Source organism: Pocillopora damicornis, chromosome 3 (assembly GCF_964200805.1).
Source record: "Pocillopora damicornis chromosome 3, jaPocDami1.2, whole genome shotgun sequence".
Taxonomy (NCBI): domain Eukaryota; kingdom Metazoa; phylum Cnidaria; class Anthozoa; order Scleractinia; family Pocilloporidae; genus Pocillopora; species Pocillopora damicornis.
Window position 1 is genome coordinate 11,036,420 of NC_142672.1, and position 18,813 is coordinate 11,055,232.

Below are 18,813 nucleotides of genomic sequence, written 5' to 3' on the forward strand. Positions count from 1 at the left end.
TAATACGCACCATGCTACTCTCGGGTCGACAGCTCTTTTTCATAGAGGACAAATTGCATGTGATTGTCTTCTTGAGATTCTTGCCACTAACTGCGCAGAAGTAAACAGTGTGTGTTGACTTTAGTTGGGTTCTTAGCAGTTCCCAGCCCTTGTTGATTTTATGCCCTGTCTTACAGTCGCAATGTGTGACGTAAATGATGACATCAAAGTCTTCTGTGTTATTGTTTTATTTACAATCAATCTGGTGCTGATATTGCATTTTCGTAGGGCTGCTAAACTCGAGCCCTAGTAGAAGTAGAATGAGACTAAAGTAAGATTTTCAGGCCTAGAGCAAGAAATAACTCAACCCACTTTTAGTGTGTTGCTGGACTATATAAAATTATTATATGATCTAAAAATTTCACCTGCTCTAAAAATTTAATCTTTGCTTGATTTGCTCTCGAGTTCGAACACTTTGTTGGCGGAGTTGAACATGTTTAGATCCTCTTCCGTCCCACGACAGAACAGGAATAGTTACTCATTCCTGCCGCAATTATAGTTTCTTGGGAAAAAAATTTCCAAACGCTTCAAAGAGACAAGAACGATATGCTTTAGAACGATTCTGAGCGGAAAACTTGCGTTTCTAGTATTCGCCAATACGGCAAGCAACTTCGTCAACGAAGAAAGTTTGCGTATTTATACAAATCTTAACACTTTCTCAGAGTGTAGCCGATCAGAACACGGATACTGGCTTTTAACCAATCGAGAGTTAAATCCAACCGTAAATGCGTGACAGTTTCCCGCGCTCACTACAAATAGCGCAAAAGCCATTAGACACTACATGTTTGGTTCAGAAAGGTCTATAATCTGCATATTCTCTCTCCCTAACAGACCCTAAAAATAACATGTTGGCGAAGGTTTAGTGCAGACTTTTTCAGCTCTTCCTCTACCGTTTCCCACACTAGCGCGACACTAGTGACGAGTTCATGCTCGCGCTTGATCCTAACATTGAGATAGCGCATGAAAAAGCGTCCAACGACGCAGCAATATGCCGTGGAATTCAGAATCTTGCATCAAAACACGAATCTTAAGATGATGGGAGAATTTAACACTGTCACCAATCGTGAGTAATATCATTTGCGCATTAAACATCTTTTAATTTAAGCATAGTGCAACTGCAATAATTTGCATTTAAAGGCGGAATAGCATAAAGAAAAATTCATCAGAGGTGCAACAGTCGTGCAATCTAATCCTGTCTCTGATACTAGTCTATACAAGCTATTCTTGATCATTTTTGAACAGAAGTGTGGCTATCAGTCGTCATTCTTCAGATTCTCTCGGTCTTCAAACTGTTTATCCACCGTCCATGAAAGCGCACTCAGAAAGGCTGCCAACGCGACAGCAGGAGTCTGGGTAGAAGATAAAAAATACGAAGTTTGTACAGAATGATGATACCTCGCCTCAAGAACCCGCGACGTTCATGAATGAAATCTAGCTTGGAAAACAAATTCAGTTTCTTTTTTTTCCTTTGAAACCGTTTCTTCTCCAGCCCCACTCTAATACGTAATGATTCTTAGGATCTTCCTGAGTTCAGCTTCGAAGAAAACCTAGAGACTACGCTGAGATGCGTTACACCTCAGGTCGCACCTGAAAACGTGTCAGAAAACAAGAACAAAACCGAAGGTAAAACAAGACGGTAAAAGCATAGTTAAGAATGGAGAGCTTGACGCACATTGTAAACGACATACCAGCAAAATTTAGGAATACATTTTCAACTCTAGTGAGAGGTAATGAACTCATCCTTGTATCAAAGATGGAAACTCTAGCAACACGTATTTGACTCGGGAGAACACAAACAAACAACTTGAACAGCACAAAATTCCCCTAATTTACAGCTTGAACAGACCTGAACGTGTCTAGCATGTGCCAAAAATGGAATCTTTCTGAGGGTCCTGCCACTCAGTCCATGACTCTTCCTGTAGCAAATTAATGTAGAATATCAAATACAGGCCAACACAATTTATTGTTCTTCAACAAGACACAGGTAAATGTGAACAGAAAGATGTTCATCTTTCAACGACTTTACTTGTAAACAAAGTTCTCATGAGGATTCTTAACCAATTTCTGATTTCGGATATACTTTGCGAGAAACTGCCACAAAACCTTAAAGCAAGTTACGCCAGAAGCTTAAAGACTGCTTTTAAGGCCATACACTAGGTACAGAGCTGACCAGCGCAGTACATGCTGCTACGACCAGCAGTATCAAAGGTGTCCTGTGTAGAAATAGGGAACGACACTATGTCAACTTTAAACGTTAACAATATAGACAGTGGACAAACTCTATGAGACAAACCTCGCTATTTCTAAAAGCTCCAGGCTTAAGTTTGTAGCATCATTATGGACAAAACTGAGAAAGAAAGACCAAAATTAGAATTTGAAATCATTTCACCGAAAGGGAATTAGCTACGAGCCATTAGAACTCAGTACAGTCAGGAGTCATATTACCGTCTTTGCGTTCTAACAATTCATCCGAACACAGAAGACCCTCGCCGAGGGTCATCATAAAGGAATGGAATAGCTTTTAACTGCAAAAACGGACTCCTCCAATAATACCTCGGATTGTTTCCGTTGTCATTGGTAGTCCGAATTGGCGGGGTTCTACAATGCGTCCATTGAGCTTTCTAATTTTTTACGATTAATAAGAAGACACCCACTTTCTAAATGCAGATTCTGTGATAGCGGAAGACGTTCGTTAAAACAACAACTCACCGTAACACTTCCAAGTCCCTGTTCGGAAATTCCGTTGGAAAGAAGAAAGAATATATCCTGTTAGCATTTTGTTATTACGTTAAAAGATTACCCACCAGTAACAGGGTAAATTTAGAGATTATCAGGCTAAGAGACAATCTTCACGTGAGCCATACTCCCACGATGATACGTCATTTTTAAATCACTCCCATAATCGGAGATCCCAGCAGACAACCAATCCTGTGTCGTGAATTTTGCTTACTAGGCCATCCCATGCAACGCGTTCTTCACCGAAACATTCAGGATGCCCGGGCGATAGATGTTACATTAGGTTTCGTAAAACCAACAAACAAAGTTACCACAACTATCAATCAACACAAACGAAAATATCCTCAGGAGCAAGTGAGAACTCAAAGCAAAAACAAGCAAACTGCCTGAAGCCAAGCACTTTTGCATCTGATTGGTTGAAGTAACGGGGGCCAGTTTTCTAGACCAATCACAGATCGTAGTAAGGCAACTCAATGCAATCCCGGATTACTTCCAAAACAATTGAAAATTGCCTTATACTAGGGATACCGGTTACCTTGATTCTAAAGAAAATTCTCTAATTTTCTAAAGAGATTCCCCTTGGAGCGAGCCCTCTATGGGGCGGAGGGGGGGAAGGGGGGGGGTCAGTCTCTGGTTAATCTTCCCTTGAGTAAAACAACAAGAGGGTAACAATTCACTGGAAAAGCACAAAAATGATAGAGCAAACCTTATGCCAAGTATCTGTTGCACAGGAGAAATTATCCCTGCCTGGAAAAAGAATAACAAACGTATAACATCAACAATAAATGAATGACACCTTCTCGATGACAAATCCGTTATACTCTTACCCTCATAAGCTCAGCGATGCAGGAATGATATATGGAAAATATTGCATTTACAGACGGAGGTCCGATGTACTGTTTGATATCTGCCCTGTTGATTGAGAGAAAGAAATGACGCCAGAATAAAATCAACAATAACAATAACAACAACAACAACACAAAAATAACAAACAAATTCATCATATCGCATTGTAGATGACTTAAAATGAAGGGTTCCATCCGTTTTACCACTGGACCTCCGAAACCATCTTCATTTACGTTGATAAAAGAAAGCTAAATCATGAAACCTTATTGAATAAATCGCAAACTCGCGTTTCCAAGGTGAAAGACCTTGTGAAGGTTATTCATTAAACTGCAGTGTAAGCGGGCTGTTTTATTGAGACGCCCATCCGAAAAAAATTGCATTAAATCTCTACTAAACATACCTGTCCACAAATGCCAAGTCTATGGCTCCAGTTACATTAGAGGTGGTGAGGATAATTACATTAGGAAACCTAAAAAGGCAATAGTGTGTCCTTTATCAGGCAGGTGGTGCCATCATTTTCGAAGAAATAATACGTTAATAATAACTGCTCTATTAGACTGTCGTTCGTATCATCATCGTGGACAAGAAATTGAGGGAAAGAGTAAGAGCATTGAAAACGTTGTAAGGAAAGTAGAAGGACAGCTGAAAAAATAGGTAGGATAAGAAACGAGAACGGACAGAGTGAGAGAAATCTTACAAGGAGAAAGGGCGAGAGTACAAGAAGCGATGGAACAAAAGAATCGAGATTAAAAAGAATGAGTCCATATAACTGAGGGAAAAAGTGAGGGGAAGTCGAGTGAAAAGCATACAACGAAAGTGGATGATGATAAGGAAACAAGATCGGAACAAGAAAAAAAAAATATGACAACACTTAGAATTCCGAGCAACTTCTCGTGTCTATTGCGAAGGTTGTTTCGTCAATCAAATTAGAGACTAATTGACGAGTACATTAATAGCAAGACAAAGGCTGAGTCTTGCCATCCACAGAGCTTTTCAATCAGGATAGAAACCCAAATCGTAGTCACACCTTTGATGCATTGAGAGAAACAGTCGTGTACATGTGCCCGTGGCGAGGATAGGGAGCATGAGAAATTCCTGATGTTTCTCGCTGTTGTTGCCGTGCAAAAGATGTTGTGTATGTAGACGAATGAATCAAGGACTCACAAGTCTCTAGCTTTTGTGGAGAAGTGTCTCTAATGATATTTTAAAAGGACATGTTCCTTCGTCTGGACAAAGAGGAACTGTATGTCTACAGTTCCTTTGTCTAGATTCCCTCCAAGCACATCAGAATCAAAGATTTTTAAGAGAATCTTCAATTTTACTCGAGTAACTCGGTCGCCTGTATAAGCTTATAGAGAGCCCGTCTCACTAGCCTCGGGTGACCGACTGGTTGAATTCCATGGAGAAAATTGTCAATAAAGACCTTGGTGGATTATAGAGTGATTACCTTTTAATGTGATCAATTTGTGTAAGCAGAGCATTCACTACTCTTATTGCATCTGAGGGCTCCTGGCCCTGCATCGCAGACTTCCGAGCTGCAGTCAAACTCTCAACCTGCCAGTTCACATAATGTAGCATAACTGAATGTCTTAAAACGGGTGTGTAACCCCCGAGGGGAAGTACATTAAATTAAACATTAAGTCACGGTAAATTTTTGTTGGGTATGTGCAGCTAGCCTCTCAGAACCTCTTTCCCGTTATAGTCTATTCTGTGGCCAATTAAAGACCTCGCCTTCGTCACTTCCTGTATTTGTATTCTTCCTTACTTTCAAATCCTTTCTTACCAGGATTTTCCTACCTCTAAAATTCCGAAAATGTGCAACCCCTTTAGGTAATAGTTTAGAAAATACAACCCCATTACAGTCAATCCGGTTGAGAAAATGCAACTCACCCAGTGGTACATCCCCATTAAACAATTACTAGGAAGTAACCCCCTCTCTCCCCCCCCCCCCTCCCCCCAATCCATGGTATTATCCTTAGTTGCATTAACAAGAATGACAATTCAACAGAGCCAAAGAAAAGAAAAAGAGTTTTAAAGTGAACTTCAGAAGATATGTACCTCATCGATCAAGACACAAACCAGTGCATCTTTGTCATCAATTAGTTCTTGGATTTTCTGGAACATCTTCATCACAAGCTTGCCACTCTGTTTTGATCAAGAGTGCAATATAATTAAATGAAAGCAAAACAAAATAGAAAACTGTACAATGCTTAAACACTTGAAAAAGACAAAAAGAAATTGTAAAAGTATGACACTAGAACTTTCCTCTGAAAACCACTTTGAAAATAAGCTATGGCTGTTGATCTCTATCAGCTGCCCATATGAATACCTAGGAAAACAAACAAAAGAAATAATACTATGGTAAAAGAACATTCAAAGAATCAAATTGAACAGAGTAATTAATATTTCTAAAAATGATACATATTTTCTATTTAAAGACTAATAATATTTAATGAAACAGGTAGCAGCATGGCAGAGTTGTTTGGGTGCTGAACTTGTTATTGCAAGTTCAATTTTTCCAGGGTTTTCGGCAGCGTCTGAAAGTGCCAGATGCAGTGATTCAGCTGGTGGATGTACACCATTTGAGCTGCTGGTGTGAACGTTGAGTGCCGGAGGCACAAACTCCTTAGGGATCCGGGGGCATGCCCCCTTGGGAAATTTGTAAAATTGGACTCTCTAAAATAGAATTTCCTGCACTCCCTGAGATGATGTGCAAATGAAATGTGAGAAAGACTGATTTGGTCAGATGCTCTCTGATCAAAGGTCAGGGTTAGTTGTCAGCAAACTTGTCTGGTCAGTTATAGCTGGCAGGGAGGGGGGAAGGGATGGGGAATGATGCATAATCATTTTATCATACATGTGTATGATAAGAATTATCTCTTTTTTTCAAATGTATGCATTACATAACTAAGTGAGTAAAATAAGAGTCAAGTCTTTCTTTGGTTAATAAATGGGAAAAAAATTTTCATATTTAAAAAAATTATTATTTCGTGTGTGAAGTACCAGATGTTACATGTCAAACAACTAAACGTTGCGTCTTGCATCCAGCCTGAAATGAAACCCCTAACTTTCCACCTTGCTGTACTCAGCACACTTGAACTCAGTTGTTACCAGTTTAACTCTCTGGCTGCACTTTTTCTAGAATCAGCCAGCTACTCTGTCCCCAGTCATTCATGGTTTTGGATGATTTACTTCAATCTATTGTTTTGAAATACTTTTTCCAATTTTTGTGTTAATTAGCCCAGGAGTAGTGATCATAACTACACTATCATACTGCCTCACCGATCTGACAATCTAATGCTCAGTTTTTGAGCCAGAGCCTTGCAAAGGGATGTCTTCCCAGTTCCTGGCGGACCTTGTGTGAAAAAAAAAATTTACTCTACTCAGTCAATCATGAAATTTCTTGCTTTTGGTTCCACCCTAAAACTATTCCCAAAATTTTTCATCAGACTCATCATAACCCACACTGTAGTCCAAGACTTTTCAGGCCTGGAAAATCCTAAATTCCATGACAGTCACTAACCCAGCCAAACCCTGCCATTTGGAGCAAAAATTATCAAAATTCTTACCTACAAATTTCTTTGAGGTAGATGGTAAGTTTTTGGCCCTTTGTCAGAACATTAGCCCTGCAATATTTGCTCTCACAAACGGATACTTCTTGGAACATCAGCTTTAGAAACTCTTAAATTCTTAAGTTCACTCTATTGCTATCACCAAATAATCTTGTTCTTGCTTACCCTTAATCTGTTAAAAGGAAAAAATTTTTATCCCTAAACTGAGAGAACACTGCAATCTCTCTCTACCCTTACCATGAAGGAGAATCACTCTATTCCATGATATTATGTTACTGTTCACACCCCTACACAAAACAAAGATCATTGCATTGTCAGAAGTGCAGATTCTACAAAAAAACTGAAAATTAACAGAGAAATGGGGAATTCTCTTGTCCCAGTGAAATTTCAAGTGAAATCTCTTGCTCAATCTTTTCTTTTCTCTTGGTCAAAAATTGATAGGGTTGTAGAGAAGTAATTTCTTTCAATGTCTGACCCTGAATCTGGATCTTTATATACATTCACAATGCTTTCTTTTATGGATTCCTCTTTAATTTGATATTCATCAACAGTATCTCTTCTAATCCTTCATCTTAAAGTTATTCAATGGTGCATATCAAGTAATAATAATTTCTGAGTTAAATAACAATTTTTGCCCTATCTAAGGTATAAAAAACATAGGAATAACGGTTATTCCATGCCTGTCTGAGAAGAGTAATGTTGTCATTGCATAGTTTATCAGCTGTAAAAGAAAAGAAAGAGAAGAAAATATCACAATCATGATCTCAATATCAAAAACAACACAAGTTAAGAAAATTAAAGTGTTTTCTCACCTGGGCTTTGACATCTGAATCAAAGATCAGACTTTCCCAAATTCCATGAAAATCATCTGAAAAAAGAATGTTTTTTTGTCAAATATTGAGGTGACTTGGAGTCCTTCATCAAATAAATCAGTTACTACCATTTCAGCAAAGATCTTTCTTCTGGTAAGAGGGTTACTGCTTACACAGCTAAACTCACATTCAGGGGTCCAGAGGCTAATAGTTTCAAAGTTTGCAAATAGCCAACTGGTTGGCTTCCTATGAGTTGGCATTTTAACCCCACAGCCTTTGGACTACATACGACATTGCTAAGATTGAATAGAGATTATGATAATCATAAAAATTATCTTAGATAATATTTATATTTTATCAACTGGAAATGGACTGACTGAGGCTCATACCAGAGGGCAGAAGCCAATGATTTGCTGCTGCTATGTCTTCTTCCAGCTCTTCTGTTGCTGGTCCATCATCATGCAATTGGAAAACATGGATTGCAAGTTTGCAATTCTTGAGATTACTCTGTTTAAAATAGAAAAAAAGAATGGTGACATTGATGTATTGATATGACTGTAATTATATATGTGGAAAGCCATACTTTTGGTCATGTCTTTAGGCAAGTATAGAATCATGGCTCCTGAGGTCCAAACTGCAATCAACACAGAACTTCTTAAAGACTGTAGTCTGAAACAGGGATTCACTTAGGTCTCTTTGTCTGGAATATGTAATTTTTTTTTATTCCAGAAGAGCAGTTTTCATTTGATTATCAAAAGTAATCCTAGAGTTCTTTGGCTTTGCTTTACTTCACTCTGTGATTGGTCTAGAAAAATTAAGCTACCATCTCAACCAATCAAGTGCAAAACTAAAAACAATCCCTGTTCTTTTAAAGCAGGTTGCCTGTTTTTACTTTGAGATCACATTGTTTAATGATAATGTGAACCTTCCTTCTAATTGGTAATGTTCAGTTGTGATTAATTTTGTTTTGGTTTTGACACTCATTGAAAACTTCTCTAAAATACAAGCCTATTATTGTCTTAAAGACATTATCTTAACTTGTTTGCAGGTGACAATAATGTTTACCTTTGTTTTGATCGGTAATGTTCAGTTGTGATTAATTTGGTTTCGATATGCAACTTAAAAACTTCTTTAAAATACAAGATTAATTGATTGAAAGACTTATATGAAGTAATAAGCATTATCTGTTTACCTGTCTCTCTTTAGACACCAAATCTGTGTCACAGACACTCACAGATTTCACATGTTCTGTCAAAAATCCATCTGTGAATTCCGTGAAGGTAGTGTCACCATAAACAGTTGCTTCACACATCAAAAATTTCCTCACATGCTCTTTTATAACAGCAGAGCGAGCTGTGCTATGTGTGCAAAGATTGAAAACAAGGTTTTATTCACATTACTAAAAAAATTTATTTTTATTCAAAGTATTCTCTTAAATAGATAAATACAGACACATGTTGGGTTTTAGCACTGTCTTTTCTTGAAGCATGTCAAACTTTGCACTCGGCTGTAATGTCTTCAACTTATAAATGTAAGTCTTTCGGGAATTCTTGCATACTAAGTGTTAACTTTTTGAAATACAAACTAGGTAATCCGCCGTCAGTCTATAAAATTTACGAGAATCTTGGATCTTTAATAATAATTTAATTTTTTACTATCATTTCGACCATCGACTAAACTTACCTGCATGGATCTTGCAGGACTTCAGCATGGTAGATTAGAGGAGCTTGAAGAGGTAGAGCCTCCGAGAGATCATGTACTTGCTCCATAATAGGCGTTAATCTGATCTTACCAGTTTTTTACTGTTCTTAATCCTTCAAACATCCTTAATTTTCAAAGATACTCATTGCGGAAAAAAGATCTCGTTCAAATTTTTGCGCCAAGAAATATGAGCATGCACTACGTCCCAGCGGGCTCTTGTAATATGTACATGCGTTCATCGCAGGAGATAGTTCTAAACAGCGGATAAGAACAAAAACATAAGCGCTCCGGGATATGCGCAGTTTCCGTTTCCGGAAGTCCCGCGCCACATTTGAACGGCACAGTTTACAGTGAAATTTAGCAAATATGGCTCTTCCTTCAGAAAAAGTTCATGAACTCAAGCAGATCATTCACAGTCATGTATCCCAAATGAACGTGCATTCTAGGATCAGGGACTGCGTGGATGAATCGTTCCGCGGGGAAGAGGCTGAAAGTGCAGGAATCGACGAAGCAGGACTATTGAACGCATTGAAAGAACGAGGCATCGTTGATGATGTGATGAATACGCTTAAGTTCGAAGGTCTTGAAAGAGATCCGGGACGATCAAAGGATAAAAGGAGGGTGAATGCCTTAGAGGAAGTCCCAGCAAGGGGTAATAGCATGTTACTCTAGGTAGCTATGGCCGAGCTTTAGAATGTATGTGTAAACGATGCAAAACGTTTGTAAACAAACAACTGTTTCCGATTTTTTGAAACGTGATGGCAGCATGCGTATCTACATGTACATTCGTGTATATCTTTTAACGAATCAGAGTCCCTTTAAAACGTTTTGCACGTGTGTTTCATAGAAGTTTTGATGAAATTTGAGTTACTCTTATCATTTCGGTTTTAAAAATGGCTTAACTCTGCAATTGAATGTTCCATATGAGGAAACAAATGTGCTAGATTAGTTAAGTTTATGAAATTGCAAACGAAAATTTTTGTTCTACACCCTTTGATTAATATTGTAGAACTAAAAGCTTATCATTCATGTCCCTACTTTAAGCATCTAGCCTACCAATTATGATAGTTTTAACAGATACACCCTGTAGTAAGGCATTGCCGATTCAGTAGTTGGTTTGAATCCAGGAGCAACATTTGATCCTGTAGTTTGATCATCCAGGTCAGAGTGGTGCTCCTGAGAAGGACTGCTGTTGGTTGTGGTGACTGATTTTTTTATAACCCTAGCAGAAGTTATTATCACAGTCAAGTGATGACTTGTTTGTTAAGTCAGAGTTGTAAATTTGATTGATGTAATAGTCCTGTTGACAGAACAGAGGCACCTAACTTCAAGATGGATCAAAACTGGGCAATCTCCACTGTTTATAACTACCTGAGTCTTTCAATAACATCATGGCAAAACTGACCAATTCCAGCGAGTTATTGCTTCCTGTTATTGCTGACTTTTTATGTACTTTTCAGTTGGTGTGGATCCCACCAGGCGTTACCTATACCTGCAAGTGTTAGGAGGCAAAGCATTTTTAGAACATCTGCAGGATCCTGAACCACTGCCAGGAAAAGTCACATCCACATTTACTTTGTATGTTCACTTTAAAGGACAACGATTTAAGTCCAGACCTGTTCCTTGTGCATGTGAACCAGACATAAATGAAGGTAAATGAATAAAGGGGGAAAGTTTCTGAAGAAACTGTGGTGCTGTGTCAGTGGGAGAGTATAACAGAGTAATTTAGCATTATCAACTGACTGGATAATGTAAATTGGTCACCAAAAAGAGTTTCAAAGCTGACACTTTAGGATGAAGGGCTAATGCTCGAAAAATCAGCTTTGAAACTCCTTACTGTGACAAACAAACAAAGGTATTCAGTTTTACTTATGATTTAATGTACTGTTGGTCTTATCAAGTGAGAGATGTAGTGACATATTGGTTAGTGCCTTGGACTCCAGGTTGAGGGGTCCAGGTTTGAATCTTGGCTGAGTCATTGTGTTGTGTTCTTGGGCAAAACAGTCTACTTTCACTGTGCTTCTCTCTACCTAGGAGTAAAAATTGGTACCGGTAAATTTTCAAGGAAGCCTTATGAAATACTGGGGGGGGCAACCTTGCTATGGACCATTCCATTCTATCGAGGGGCGAATAGTCATACTCCTAGTCACTTCAGGAAACAGGAATAAGCTCTGTCTTAAGGGGCAACTTGGCTTGAGAACAGACTTTGCTTTACTTATCAAAATCCTGTCCTTTTGGCTCCTATGGCTTCCCTTTTATTTCTCACTCAATATGTTTTCCGTAGGATTTTTGCTGGAACTACAAAAGGATGGTGGCAAAATGGCTGATGCAGCAACTCTTCTATCAATCTCAGATTACATTCACTTAGTCCTTATTAAAACAGATCCCTCAGGTGACACAACATTGATTGGTTCGCATTTCCTTCCATGGAGAGACATTCTGTCTGCAGCAAATGGAAGGTTAACAACTGCCGTGGAAATAAATGGTGTAGGGGCAGAGGCTAAAGTGCCGATGGGAATACTAGAGATTAAGTTTGAAATAATTCCAAGGTTGAGTCAGGTGAGGTTAGACATGTATGTGCATGAACAGCTGTTTTCATTTCTTTGACTTGCATATCATCAGCAGGTCAAAACATGAGTTGTTTTAGTTAATGGTCGGAACATTCTTTTACAGGAGCAAACAAAGCTCTAAAATTGGTCTCTCTCAAAACATGTGGCTTGGTACATAGCTGGTAGAAGTGCCTTGATGGTATCTGAGAAGTACAGTGCATCCCATGAAAGCCTGATTTTTGTCAGACCTCTTTGTCTCTGAGTTCTTTAATTACAGTTTCACATGCAAGGACTGTTTTGTCTCCATAAAACATGCTATAAAGAAAATACTTTGGTTTCAAAATTTCAGATCTTAACAAAAGAGGTAATCTCAGCACAAGTAAACTTGGAACACTCCAGAATAGCAGAAAGAGAGAGACTTTTCTTGGTATATGCAAAACAGTGGTGGAAGGAATTTCTACAGATACGTGCCTCTCATAGTAACAGACTTGTGAAGATTTTTGCTCAAGATGAGTGTGGTACCAATCATCCTGTCTGCTCATTTGTGTGTCCTCTCCGCGCAGGGAGATTACTTGATAGCCCTCGGCAGGCTGCCAGGTTTGTCAGTCTATTAGGGTATGAGCATGCTCCATCTGTTGGTGGTGGAAGGGCAGAGATGTGGAGCAGTTTGCATGCATTTCTCTGCAAAGGAAAAGGGGTAAGTAATGGGTTAATAAGTTCAAAGAAATGGAATTTCAATGAATAGATTTAGGAATAAAAAATGCTGCTATTTATCAACCAACAATACCAGAAGTGTATCAATTTCAATTTTTTTGTCTGCTTTGTTTTGATTTGATTTTCATCAGAAAGAATGTATTTTGCTGTAATGTTTGCTTCTAAAATGTGGTGAAACATCATGATTGTGATGATATTACTACTTCAAGGATTGTGAGGATCATGCAGTTCTATTGTGCAGTCTTCTTCTGGGTTTTGGCCTCAATGCATTTGTCTGTGTGGGCACCAAGGGAAAAGGTGCTGCCCATACCTGGGTTATGACAATCAGCCCTGAGGGAGAAGTCACCTTTTGGGAGAGTTTGACAGCTCACAGGTATTGTTTCATTTGAATATTAAGAATTTCTTGATTGGTAATGACACTCATGGTGCCTTCCTCCTACCAGAAAAGTAGGGAGGTGCCAGCAAACTTTCTCTTTGTGATTAAGTCAACTCAGATTACCTGAACTTTACAGGAAAATGGACAAAGGTTTGAGTTATTGTGTAAGGCCTCTTTTCTAAGCACAGCTCTCTGTGGAAAAAGTTATTTAAATCCCCAAAAATTATGTTGTGGATGACCTGAAGGGATAAAATACTTACTTGGAGCTCACCAGAGTTTCGAAATTTCGAGTTCTTGAAGATAAAATTGCAGTAAATGTATGAAGGAAATCCATAGGAAATTAAATTTGAATCAGGTCAGTGTGAGTTATTGGGGGGTTCATACCATCCATTTGGAAATCACCGGTGATTTCAGGAAATCTGACTGGCTCTCAGCAGTGCAATCTATTCACGAATCGTACGATTTTTTTCTCTTAATGACATATTTTTCGCAGCTATATGATTTCTTAGAAAAAGTTGCACTCCACCTATTTCAATAACTGTTTCAAAATATCGGAGTACATGTTAATTGAAATTCAAGGGAACATATTTTGAATCAGGTTTGCGCGAGGTCCGAGGTGGCGAGAGATTTACTAATCTGATTATTGTGGCTTTGATTTTAGTGAAACCTACCATCTCACATAATCTTTTTATCTGGCATTTTATTGGACAGATACGCTCACCGCCCAGTGAACCCTGATGACCCCCCGGCTCTCAAACAGTCCCGCCCTGATCATCCTTACAGAACTGTAGGGTGTGTTTTTAATCATCGCACCTTTTACGCAAACAGTCAGGTTAGAAATCAAATCACAGCTTGGGAGTAACTCATCTGACTATTGTCAATTGTCTAGAAAAAGTCCCGCCACCATCTCAACCAATCAGATGCGAAAAACGTAAAATCAATCACGACGTAGTCACTCAAGTTTTCCCGCTTTTCGAGCAGTTTTAACTCTGACGTCTTAAAGCGCTTTTGATTACGTGTTGTAAAACCAAAAACCAATTAAATGTATCCAGGACTGCCAATCGGAAGAGAGGAAAGTACCTTTAAAAGTAAAACAACCGAACTGCCTACAGCGCGGGAAAAGTGCTGGCGACTACTTTGTGATTGGTTCTGATGAGTTGATAGCGTGGTGCAAGTTTTCTGGGCCAATCACAGAGCGAAGGAAAGCGATGCCAATGCAATATCGGATTACTTTCGACATTTGAATGAAATTGCGCCGTAGGCACGTTGTAATATTTGCCTTCCTTGGTATTGGCTGTTGAGTGTTGAGATTATTTTGGGTTGCACACACGAGCCAACTTTTTCCTTTCTTCAGGTCACCAGCGCACCAGACCTTTTTCTTTTGCGCATTTCAACTGCTGTGTCGACATGTTTTGTGAATTCGCATACACAGGAAAGTTTGGGTCTTGGAGAAAAAGTTGCAGTACCACTTTGTAGAAAACTGGTTTGCCTTGAAAAGAGTTACATGACATTGAATGAACTTCTGCAATGCTGCAAATCTTTCTTTCATAAAGAAATATGCCCAGAATATAACACTGCCGCTAATGTGATTTTTAAACATTCTTTTGAGAATGCAGTATGCATATCGTGATGTAATATTGAATAATGATCATTGCAAAATTATTTTCAGCCAACAGATTCTGTTGAAGTTTGTCAATTTGAACTTCAGAATGAAGCTCGGTGGAAGTGTATGAGCGAAGAGGCGTTACGATCCGTGTGTGGGCCTAAAATATTGGTAAATAATCTTCTACGTTTTTCCTCATACGCGATTTGCCGTCCCTGTTGTTATTCTCAGTCGTTAGTCATTCTTGCTTCTTTTTTCCTCTCATCTAATCGTTTGGTGTTTTTCTAGCGTAACAAACTAACATTGTTAAGTTTTACCCACATCCCAAAACTGGCTCTAAATATAGGCTGGACTAAAAGGTATATGGTCTTTCTTATCGCAGCCCAGCGGCCCAGTCTTCCCTCCCCTGTATCCTTCTGGTGTTGACTCATCCCTGGTTAGTAATGACATGGAGCACGAGCTAAGGAGCTTGGTAACGGATCATAGAAGGGTAAAATTATGATTTAGATTTAAATATCGCAACGGCCACTTTGAATACACGGGCTTTTCTCTTGCATTAATTTTGGATACTAGTCTTATTTGCACTGTTCTGTCTAATATGGGTATCGATCACTCTTTATACTTGTGAAATGGACGCACCAGCTACTTTCTTTTGCAGTAGTTCTTTGAGATGTCGCACAATGCTTCCCCGCTCCCACTCCGTATATAAGCGTTGGGTATAAGAAGGGCGTTGCGTGACATTCAAAGATCGTCTGTGACGGAAACAACGCATGAGTCTGATGTTTGGTGAATTTCTCATAATGCTTTAGGATTTGGGCTTAAACACTGCATGGGATGACGAGTTGAGTTACATTCTCACACCGGCTCTCGCTGCCTATGAATTGGAGCACAGCACGGGTGTTTCCGCCGGAAATGAAGAGTTTCAACAAGCCATAAGACGAGCAATTCCTGACGGTCACACTTTCAAAGGGTTTCCCATCCAGTTTGTGCATCGTAACGCAAGACGGGCATTTGCCACGTGTCTGAGGTAAATTGCGTTTAATTTATAACTCATATGTTTGTGAGGCCCCTAGAAGTCTGGCTTTTTCCGTGAATACAGGCCAGGCCAAATGGCATTTATCTCAATTTCTTCCTGCGAAAAACAGACAAACAGGTTGTTTGCATGTTTTACTAAGATCTCAAAATTTCTCTCTGATGTCCTTTGTTTTTCGTCCCATGTTGAAAAGACCCAACAGTAAAAAACATCCCATTGAACCCAACAAATGCAAACGTTTTCCCTTCGTTGTGTAAACGGCTGAGAGACAGTAGGCAAAAGATCATATCTTGCAGTTTTGCCTTCCTCATAAACTTTTTCCAGAATCCTCAAATCCTAACCTAACCTAACCTAACCGTTCGCGAACCTTGTGGCTCGAATATTATTCCTGCGGCATACTTCTTCGGCCTGATTTGAACTTTTTTTCGAACAACTGTAAAAAAGGGTAAAAATTATGTCTTTCCCAGGTCACCGGTATGTGAAGAGATCATTTGCTGCCGCGGTGATCACGTGAGATTGGCAGTTCGAGTCCGAGTGTTCACCTACCCAGAAGGCGCTTGCGCAGTATGGATCATGTTCGCTGTCAGATATCGATCAATTTTGTAGATAAAATGAGATTATAATTTTAGTTTTTAAATAAAGCACTTTGTCATCCACCACAATTTAACTCCCGAGGCGCCTCAAGTCTACGACTTGATATCTTCTGGCCGGGCCAGCCGTGTTTAGACTGCGGTGCGGTTTTCTTGGAACACGGGCTCTTATTACAGCTGGAAATGGAATCGACAGAGCCTTTGTTTCGCTAGAGAGGGCAACTTGTCTTACCATTTATTCCTTTTATCGGAGAGAAAAGGATATCAACCGCTCAGCTACGGAATGGCTTCTTTGTCTCGGAAAAACTAACCATAAACTTGTTATTTATTATTTCCTCCGCTTTGTCTTGTCTTTTTACCGAACAAACTTTACGGAGGGAGAAACGGCGAGAGGAGAAAAGTTTTCCAACTCATTTAACACGATAGGTGAATCTCTGTTGACAAGTATCTCCATATTTCCATACACGTTTCTTTCCCTGAGAGAATGACAAAGTCAGTTCCGAATCTTTTAAAAGCCATAAAACAGATACCACCTGCATAATTTGTTTTTTGTTCAGAGCGATGCTATGAGGTTAAAATTATAATTTTAAGAATATATAGACCCATTAACACTGGTAACAACCAGAATGACTGATATCCATAAGCATTATGAACCTAGAGCTAAATTTTACGACTGCTAAGTAAGTAGAACGTTTCCTGTAAAGTCATTCTATTCTAAAAATGATTCCGTTTTTAAGTTCCAGTTCAGGTGTCGTGCCCCCTTCGTGTCGAACTTAATTCAGCAATTAAGTTCGATAAAAGCGCGGTAGAAGCACAGTGTCTGAATGAAACTTTTTAATTAAGTTCGGCGAAGCAATCAAGTTCGACAAGCTTCTCCGTGCTACACGATCCTGACAGGAAAGCGACTCAAACATCATGCCTCTGCCTAGCCAAACAACATTCATATATTATATTTAATGCATTTTGGTAGGATTGTCACGTAGCTTCAGTAAATCCTGAATTTCCTACGACTCTAGCCAGATGTCTAAATTAGAGTCGTGCTTCTGCCGTGCTACGGTCGAACATAATTACAAGAAAGTTCGGCACAGCAGAAGTACGACGCCTGAACTGGACCTAAGTCGCTTTGTAAACTCATGACGAGTGAAATTGAGACAATGACGTCAGTAGAATTCGCCTCAAGCTGGTACTGGTAATGATTTCCCTACACGCTTATCGCTGCTTATTGGAGGAAAACTTTTTTAAGACATTATGGCATAATAATACTCCCTGGCGCCTCTAGGTAACCAGAGATCAGTCACATTGTTGACTGAAACTTGAGTTAAGCTCACTTCTAGACAAATTGTGTCTGTGTATTGAATATGTATATAGTTCATGAAAATAAACAGAAATGTCCCTTACTTAATTTCTTTACTTATAAATCCGATGATATTTTTCGTGTTTTTATAGGTGTTACTAATTGGTGATGGAGAATGGTAATTGTTTTTTGCTCTTGTTGATAGCCGTTGGGTTTTTTTTCTCTTTGTTCGACAACTTTTTGGAAATTGACTGTTTTCCCGCAAGGTTGCACAACACCGAGAATCCTCCAAGCCATACAAAACTAAAATTTGCAAGAGCATGCATTAAGTATTTGCTGCTGGGTTAACGCATTTTAAATCTGTAGATTGGCCTTCTATACAAGATTGGCTTCTCCCTTCCTTGAAATATCATTAAATTGTCTTTCAGCTGCCCAAATTATTTTCAGGGCATTCTCGATTACCTTCTGTAAAAGTGAGCGTGCACTGTTCCAATCAACTTGTGGTAACTTTGTTCGATAGCAGGCGTTTGATGGTTTATCCGAGTATCACTAACGCAACAAAGAGTCTTTTAAAACGACAATAACAAACGAGATGGCGCTTAATTATTAGTAATTATGAAAGAAAAATTTCCCATTAATTTACCCATAACTCAGGTGTTATCTGCAATGCATATTTTGTAAAATTTAACGACCATTTTTTAATTATGTTTTGGCGATGAAGTGGGAGTTTGGATTTCACTGTATTAGAATTGGGCGTTTCGTTCGAATTTAGGATTAAAAAAACCGAAATTAGAAATAAACTCAGATTTATTTCGGGCAATTGCGATTGAGTAACCATGAAAATTAGGAAAACTGAAATTTGCTTCGATCTAAAACTTCTTTTCACATTTTAATAATTAATTTCGTTCGGGTTCCTTTTATGCCGAATGTTTTTTAAACTGCAGGTGC

At 38.9% G+C, this 18,813-nt stretch overlaps 2 protein-coding genes and 1 long non-coding RNA gene across 3 annotated transcripts; 1 reads left to right on the forward strand and 2 right to left on the reverse strand.

The window, feature by feature from the left end:
- Positions 1 to 211: 211 nt before the first annotated feature.
- LOC113667050 (pachytene checkpoint protein 2 homolog) lies at positions 212 to 9,916 on the reverse strand. The gene is made up of 17 exons (XM_027182844.2): positions 9,689 to 9,916; positions 9,198 to 9,363; positions 8,395 to 8,512; positions 8,006 to 8,061; positions 7,874 to 7,914; positions 7,431 to 7,480; positions 6,904 to 6,976; positions 5,887 to 5,950; positions 5,680 to 5,766; positions 5,069 to 5,175; positions 4,022 to 4,090; positions 3,603 to 3,687; positions 3,482 to 3,522; positions 2,749 to 2,766; positions 2,333 to 2,386; positions 1,886 to 1,955; positions 212 to 1,388 (listed from the first exon to the last, which is right to left on the reverse strand). Exons 1-17 carry the CDS (start codon positions 9,772 to 9,774, stop codon positions 1,293 to 1,295), a joined length of 1,281 nt encoding a protein of 426 aa, XP_027038645.2. The 5' UTR covers positions 9,775 to 9,916; the 3' UTR covers positions 212 to 1,292.
- A 69-nt stretch (positions 9,917 to 9,985) lies between these two features.
- LOC113667110 (centrosomal protein of 76 kDa) lies at positions 9,986 to 16,643 on the forward strand. Its single transcript, XM_027182913.2, has 10 exons — positions 9,986 to 10,358; positions 11,167 to 11,358; positions 11,991 to 12,265; positions 12,605 to 12,952; positions 13,179 to 13,342; positions 14,057 to 14,177; positions 15,015 to 15,119; positions 15,331 to 15,438; positions 15,758 to 15,975; positions 16,449 to 16,643. Exons 1-10 carry the CDS (start codon positions 10,073 to 10,075, stop codon positions 16,585 to 16,587), a joined length of 1,956 nt encoding a protein of 651 aa, XP_027038714.2. The 5' UTR covers positions 9,986 to 10,072; the 3' UTR covers positions 16,588 to 16,643.
- Positions 11,940 to 18,454, reverse strand: LOC149048211 (uncharacterized). The gene is made up of 2 exons (XR_016184764.1): positions 18,328 to 18,454; positions 11,940 to 12,936 (listed from the first exon to the last, which is right to left on the reverse strand). It is a non-coding gene; the product is annotated as an uncharacterized LOC149048211 (long non-coding RNA).
- Positions 18,455 to 18,813: the final 359 nt, after the last annotated feature.

Coding starts and splice junctions, on each gene's coding strand:
- LOC113667050 (XM_027182844.2), bottom strand. CDS start 9,774: ATGGAGCAAGTACATGATCTCTCGGAGGCTCTACCTCTTCAAGCTCCT. Junction 4,091..5,068: donor CAAATTGATCACATTAAAAG/GTAATCACTCTA, acceptor TTGCCTTTTTAG/GTTTCCTAATGTAATTATCC. Junction 3,523..3,602: donor GCATCGCTGAGCTTATGAGG/GTAAGAGTATAA, acceptor TTCTTTTTCCAG/GCAGGGATAATTTCTCCTGT.
- LOC113667110 (XM_027182913.2), top strand. CDS start 10,073: ATGGCTCTTCCTTCAGAAAAAGTTCATGAACTCAAGCAGATCATTCAC. Junction 14,178..15,014: donor CCTTTTACGCAAACAGTCAG/GTTAGAAATCAA, acceptor AATTATTTTCAG/CCAACAGATTCTGTTGAAGT. Junction 15,120..15,330: donor TGTGTGGGCCTAAAATATTG/GTAAATAATCTT, acceptor TTCTTATCGCAG/CCCAGCGGCCCAGTCTTCCC.